At 67.2% G+C, this 6,541-nt stretch overlaps 2 protein-coding genes across 2 annotated transcripts; one reads left to right on the forward strand and one right to left on the reverse strand.

The window, feature by feature from the left end:
- Positions 1-6: 6 nt before the first annotated feature.
- Positions 7-2,957, reverse strand: LOC113940835 (potassium-transporting ATPase alpha chain 1-like; the record flags this gene model as incomplete). Its single annotated transcript, XM_027631986.1, has 7 exons — positions 2,292-2,957; positions 1,925-2,023; positions 1,584-1,643; positions 1,257-1,460; positions 818-931; positions 502-636; positions 7-396 (listed from the first exon to the last, which is right to left on the reverse strand). Coding segments are annotated over exons 1-7 (1,014 nt in total), but the record flags the coding sequence as incomplete, so codon positions are not given.
- A 453-nt stretch (positions 2,958-3,410) lies between these two features.
- LOC113940836 (electron transfer flavoprotein subunit beta-like) lies at positions 3,411-6,332 on the forward strand. Its single transcript, XM_027631987.1, is given in 6 exon segments — positions 3,411-4,019; positions 4,462-4,614; positions 5,066-5,128; positions 5,581-5,739; positions 6,085-6,144; positions 6,146-6,332. Coding segments are annotated over 6 exon segments (1,158 nt in total). The 3' UTR covers positions 6,260-6,332.
- The last annotated feature ends 209 nt before the right edge of the window (positions 6,333-6,541 follow it).

The raw sequence follows: 6,541 nt of genomic DNA on the forward strand, positions 1-6,541 counted from the left end.
GGCCGTACCTGGGCACAGGGGAGGGGTGAAGGGGGGATCACCAGCCCTGTGGCTGTACCTGGGCACAGGGGAGGGGTAACAGGTGTGTGGGGAGGGGACAGAGCACAGGGATTTGGGTGGCCCGGTGGAACCCAGGTGGGACTCACTCAGGTGGGACCCGGGTGCCCAAGTGGGACACAGACCCAGGTGTGACCCAGACCCCCAGGTGGGACCCTGACCCCCAGGTGAGCCCAGGTGTGCCCCAGCCGCCCAGGTGACCCAGGTGAGCCCCGGCCCACCCTCCAGGCACATGGTGGAGAAGAAGGCGATGTTCCGGGTCTCCAGGGGCGACTCGTGGGTGCACTCGGGCGAGCGCGTCTGCGGCTCCGACTCCCCCGTCAGCGACGAGTTGTCCACCTTGGGGGGGGACGTGTGGTCACACCCCCACCTGTGGGCCCCAGTGCCCCCGGCTGAGCGCCAGGTGAGCCCCCAGGTGAGCCCCCAGGTGAGCCCCGAGCCCACCTTGCAGCCCTGGGCCGACAGGACGCGGATGTCGGCGGGGACTCGGTCGCCCCCCTTGATCTCCACCAGGTCCCCGACCACAAGCTCGTTGGCGTTGATCTGCTGCTTGGCCCCGTCCCGCACCACCGTGGCTTGCTGGGGGGCACAGGGGGCACAGGTGAGGGCATGGGGAGGGCACGGGGGAGGGCAGAGATGAGGGCACAGGTGAGGGCACAGGTGAGGGCACGGGGAGGGCACGGGGGGCACAGGTGAGGGCACGGGGACAGCACAGGGGAGGCCCCCAGGTGGGCGGGGTGGGGCAGGGTGGGGTCCCCACCTGCGGGACCAGGTTCTTGAAGCTGGCGATGATGTTGGTGCTCTTGAACTCCTGGTAGTACCCGAAGCAGCCGGTGACGACCACGACGGCGATGAGGGCGATGGCCAGGTACAGCTGGGGGGGGGGACAGGTGAGTGCCTGGGGCCCAGGTACCCCTGTCCTCGGGGTCCAGGGGGGTCCTGGGCATCCAGAACCCCCACATGTTCCCCCAGCCCCGGCTTCCAGGTGTGCCCTCTGAGGTGGACCCAGGTGCCCCCCAAGTGTCCCAGGTGCCCCCCAGCCCCCCAGGTGCCCCCCAGGTTCCCCCCAGCCCCCCAGGTGCCCCCCAAGTGTCCCAGGTGCCCCCCAGCTCCCCAGGTTCCCCCCAGGTGCCCCCCAGGTGCCCCCCAGCCCCCCAGGTGCCCCAGGTGCCCCCCAGGTGCCCCCCAGGTGCCCGTACGTTGTCGGAGGAGCCGCGGTCTCCCTCTCCCTCCTGGACCCCGTAGGCGATGAGGCAAATGGCCGCTGCCACCCACATGAGGCACTGCAGCCCCCCTGCCAGCTGCCGCCCGAACTTCACACACTCGGGGGTCCCGCGGGGGGGGCGAAGCTCGTTGGGGCCGTCCCGGAGCAGCCGCTCGGCCGCCACGGCCTCCGACAGGCCCTGGGGGGACGGGGGGGTCAGTGGGGTCAGTGGGGTCAGTGGGGCTGATTGGGGTCACTGTGAATGGTGGGGTCAGTGGTCAGTGAGGTCAGTGGGATCGGGGTCAGTGGGGTCAGGGGTCACCTTGGTGACGCTGGTGCTGTACTTGATCTCCAGGTCGTTCACGTCGAGCTTGTGATCATCCTGTGGGCACCCGGCTCAGAGCTGACCCCCCCAGTGCCCCCCAGTACAGCCCAGTGACCCCCCCCAGTGCCCCCCAGTACAGCCCACTGCCCCCAGTGCCCCCCATTGACCATCCCAGTCCCTCCCAGTCTCTTTCATCCCCTCCCAGTCCCTCCCAGTGACCCCCACTGACCACCCCAGTCCCTCCCAGTCCCTCCCATCTCCTCCCAGTGCCCCCCAGTCCCTCTCAGTGCCCCCCATTGACCATCCCAGTCCCTCCCAGTGCCCCCCAGTGCCCCCACCACATCCATCTCCTTCTTCATGTCCTCCAGCTTCTCCTTCTCCCTCCTCTTCCCGCGGCCCTTTTTGGGGGTCGGGGCCGGCGGCCCCAGCTCGAAACTCTGGGGGGGGAAAGGGGTCAAGGGGGGTCAAGGAGGGGGTCGGGGGGTCCCTCCCCCATCCCTCCCCCCTCCATCCTTCTCTCCATCCCTCTCTCCTCCCTCCCTCCCTCCCTCCCTCCTTTCCCTCTCCAGCCTTTCTCTGGCTCTCCATCTCTCCTCAATCCTCCATCCCTTCTCCATCTCTCCTCCATCCCTCTCTCCATCTCTCCTCAATCCTCTTCCATCCTCCTCCTCCTCCCTCCCTCCCTCTGCCCCTCTCCCCACTCACCTCCTTCCCCATGGCGGCTCCCAGTGCTCCCAGTGCCGTCCCCACCTCCCCTTATACCCCCCGTGGGCACCGCCCCAAGGTGACCCTGCCGGGGGGGAGGGGATACCTGGTCCCCTTTTGGGGGGAGGGGACACCTGGACATGTCTGGGGTTTTTTTTGGGACACCTGGACACACCTGAGCCCCTTTTTGGGTGGAGGGGACACCTGGACACATCTGGGTCCCTTTTTGGGATACCTGGACAAACCTGGATCCCCATTTTTGGGGGGCAGGGGACACCTGGGTCCCCTTTTTGGGACACCTGGACACACCTGGATCCCTTTTTGGGAGGGGAGGGACCCCCCAGCCCCGGTGCCCTCGGGCCGCCCTTGATCCCCCCCCCTTATCAGGTAGGGCCTTATCAGGGCTTTGCCTCGTTAATGATTAATTGATTAATCACAATTAACGCGGATTTATCGCCTTTATCGCCCTTATTGGGGGGCTGGGGGGGTCGGGGGGGGGGTCTCTGGGTTCCCATCGTGCTTTGCTCTCACTTTGGGGGGGGGAAGGTGTCCTGGGGGGAGGGGACACGAGAATTTTGGGGGGGGACTCTGGTGTCCCAGGTTCCCCCTTAAAGGGACCCGGGCTTTGGGGGGAGGGAGCAAAACCCCCCCACAGGTGTCCAGAGGAGGTTTGACCCGGATCTTGGGGGATCCCTAAAAAAACTCCCCAGGACCCCCCAAAACCCCCGAAGATCCCCCAAAACTCCCCCAGGACCCCCCAGAACCCCTCCACAGGCGTCCGGGGGGAGTCCGGGGATCTGGGGGGTTCCGGGTGGGCGGAGACCCCCCCAAAAACAGGCCAAGAGTCCCAAACCCCCCAAAAACGGGCTGAGAGTCCCAAAACCCCCAAAAATCCCCCCAAAACCCCCCGGAGAGCGCCGAACCCCCTGTCACGTGACGCCATGGCCACGCCCACGATGCGTAACGACGTCGAAGGGGCGTGTCCTTTTGGAGTGGGCGTGGCCGGAGGGCGGAGCGTGAACGGCGTTCGCGGCGTGAATTGGGCGCGGCTTCGTGGGGAAAGGGGCGTGGCCCGGGCGGGGTGGGCGTGGCCCGGGCGGGGTGGGCGTGGCCTCAGCAATGGCGGCGCTGCGCGTGCTCGTGGGTGTGAAGCGGGTCATCGACTTCGCCGTCAAGGTGGGGGCACCTGAGACCCCCCCGGACCCCTCCGAGAACACCCCAACCTCCCCTGGGACCCCCCCGGGACTCCCCCGGGACTCCCGAGACCCCCCGGAACCCGAATGGCGGGGAGGGGTCACACCTGGGGGGTTACCTGGGGACCCCCAAACCCTCGGGACGCCGCCCCCCTCCCTCCCCCCCGAGACACCTGAGACCCCCCCGGTGTCTCCCTGGGACGCGCCCACCCCCCAAACCCTGCCCTGCTTTTCGGTCGGGGACGGGTCCGGCCCCCGGGACCCCCCGGGACCCCCCAGAACCCTCCGGGACCACCCAGAACCCCCCGTGGGGGGCCGGGCGGGGCTGTTCGGACCCCCCCCACCCCCCTTCCCCTGGGGCCGGGTCCCCCCCCGGGTGCGCGGGCCCCCGGGGGGGGGGTCGGTGCAGACGCAGGGGGTGAAGCACTCGCTGAACCCCTTCTGCGAGATCGCCCTGGAAGAGGCCGTGCGGCTCCGCGAGGGCGGCGCGGCCGCGGAGGTCGTCGTGGCCACCGTGGGCACCAAGGCCAGCCAGGTGCGTGGGGACACAGCCGGGGCACCCCAAACCCCCGGGGACCCTCCCTGCCCTGCACCCCTGGGGGTTGGGGTGTCCTGGGGGGGGTGTGTTGGGGTCACTGGAGGGGCTTAGGCTGTCCTGGGGGGTGTTTTGGGGTGTGTTTTGGTGTGTCCTGGGGGGGGGGTTGGATCCCCCCGACTCTGCCTTTTGTCCCCCCAGGAGACCCTGTGGGGGTGTTTGGGGGTGTTTGTGGGTGTTTTTGACCCCCCTTTGCCCTCCCAGGAGACCCTGTGGGGGTGTTTGGGGGTGTTTGTGGGTGTTTTTGACCCCCCCTTGTCCCCCCAGGAGACCCAGTGGGGGTGTTTGTGGGTGTTTTTGACCCCCCCTTGTCCCCTCAGGAGACCCTGTGGGGGTGTTTGGGGGGTTTGTGGGTGTTTTTGACCCCCCCTTGTCCCCTCAGGAGACCCTCCGCACGGCGCTCGCTGTCGGGGCCGACCGGGCGGTGCTGGCCGAGGTGGGGGAGGGGGTGGCCCTGGGACCCCTCGAGGTGGCCACGGCCCTGGCCGGGCTGGTGGGGAAGATCCAGCCCCAGCTGGTGCTGCTGGGCAAGCAGGTGAGACCCTCTAGACACCTATAGACCCTCTAGACACCTATAGACCCCTATAGACCCCCTATAGGTCCCCTATAGACCTCCTATAGACTCCTTGAAGCCACAGCTGGTGCTGCTGGGCAAGCAGGTGAGACCCTATAGGGTCCTATAGACACCCCTATAGACCCCTGTGGACCCTTATAGACCCCCAGGGACCCCCATGGACACCCCTATACACCCTTATAGACCCCTACAGATCCCCTATAGGCCCCCTGAAACCCCAGCTGGTGCTGCAGTGAGACCCCCCATAGATCCCCTATAGGCTCTCACGGACCCTTACGGACCCTCCTATAGACACCTGTGCACTCCCATATAGGCCCCTGTGGACCCCCGCAGCCCCGGGAGGGTCCCTGTGGCCCGGGGGCTGTGGTGGGTCCCCTATAGCCCCCATAGGACCCCTCCTGTCCCCCCCCAGGCCATCGATGACGACTGTAACCAGACGGGGCAGCTCCTCGCCGCCATGTTGGACTGGCCGCAGGTACCGCGGGGCACGACGGGACACTGGGGGTGTGCGGCTGTCCCGGCATCCCCCGCGGCACCGACCATAGAGAGCGACCATAGAGATCATTGCAGTGCGCGGGGCATGACGGGACACTGGGGGGTGTGCGGCTGTCCCGGCATCCCCCGCAGAGATCATCGCAGCGCGCGGGGCATGATGGGATGTTGGGGTGCGCGGCCGGAGGGGGGATAAATCCCATGGTCCTTTGCGGCGGTTTCTGCGCGGGGGGGGGCCCAGTTTGTGCTGGGAACGCCTCAGTTTGTACTGGGAGGTGCTCAGTGGGTACTGGGAGCGGGTGTTTTACACTGAGAAGGGCTCCCAGCCCTTACTGGGGTAATCCAAGTCCATACTGGGATGCCCCCACTCCATTGTGGGTGGTCCCACCCCGCACTGGGACGTTCCCAGTCCATCCCAGTCCCCTCTGTCCCCAGGGCACCTTCGCCTCCCGTGTCCAGCTGGAAGGCGGCTCCGTGCGGGTGGAGCGGGAGGTGGACGCGGGGCTGGAGACGCTGCGGTTGCGCCTCCCGGCCGTTCTCACGGCGGATCTGCGGCTCAACGAGCCCCGTTACGCCACCCTGCCCAACATCATGGTGAGTGGGGCACCCCCAACCCCCCCGAGCCAGGGGAACCCCCCCCCAATCCTGGGACCCCCCTCAAAACCCCCATTGACTGGGTAGATCTGGGTGTGTCCCCCCCTTTTGGGTGTTCCCCAAAGCCCTGGGTCCCCTTTGGGAGAATTTGGGGGTCCCTCCTACCCCCGCATCCCTTTTTTGGGGGGGAGGAATTGGGGAGAATTTGGGGGTCCCATCCCCTGGATCCCTTTGGTTGGGGCTGATTTGGGGGTGTTTGGTGGTTTTAGGGGTAGATTTGGGGGTGTTTGTGGTGGATTTGGGTGATTTAGGGGGGTTTGGGGTCTGACTCCCTGTGCCCCCCAGAAAGCCAAGAAGAAGCCCCTGGAGGTGATCCCGGCTGCGGATTTGGGGGTCCCCGCGGGCCCCCCCCCGGCTCCGGGTGCTGCAGGTTCAGGAGCCCCCGGCCCGGGCAGGGGGGGAGAAGGTGGAAAATGTCCCGGCCCTGGTGGAGAAGCTGCGGAGCTGCGGCCGCATCTGAGGGGGGAACCAGGATGGACCAGTACGGACCAGTGCCCTCCAGGAACCCCCCCAGTAACCCCCAGTGCCTTCCAGCCTGGGCCAGTGCCCCCCCCTCCCCCCCCTAGGGCCCCCCAGGATCCCCCCACTGTCAGCCCAGGCCCCCCAGTGCCTTCTACTTCCCCCAAATAAAGGCGTGGCTGCTCGATGTCATTGTGTCTATGGCAGTGTGGCCTGAGGGTGGGTCAGATATGGGACCATTCGTTCCCTTTTTACTGGGTTTTTGGGGGTTGGCACCAGTATG

This window comes from Corapipo altera, unplaced genomic scaffold (genome assembly GCF_003945725.1).
Source record: "Corapipo altera isolate COAL_440 unplaced genomic scaffold, ASM394572v1 129122, whole genome shotgun sequence".
NCBI classification, from domain to species: Eukaryota; Metazoa; Chordata; class Aves; order Passeriformes; family Pipridae; genus Corapipo; species Corapipo altera.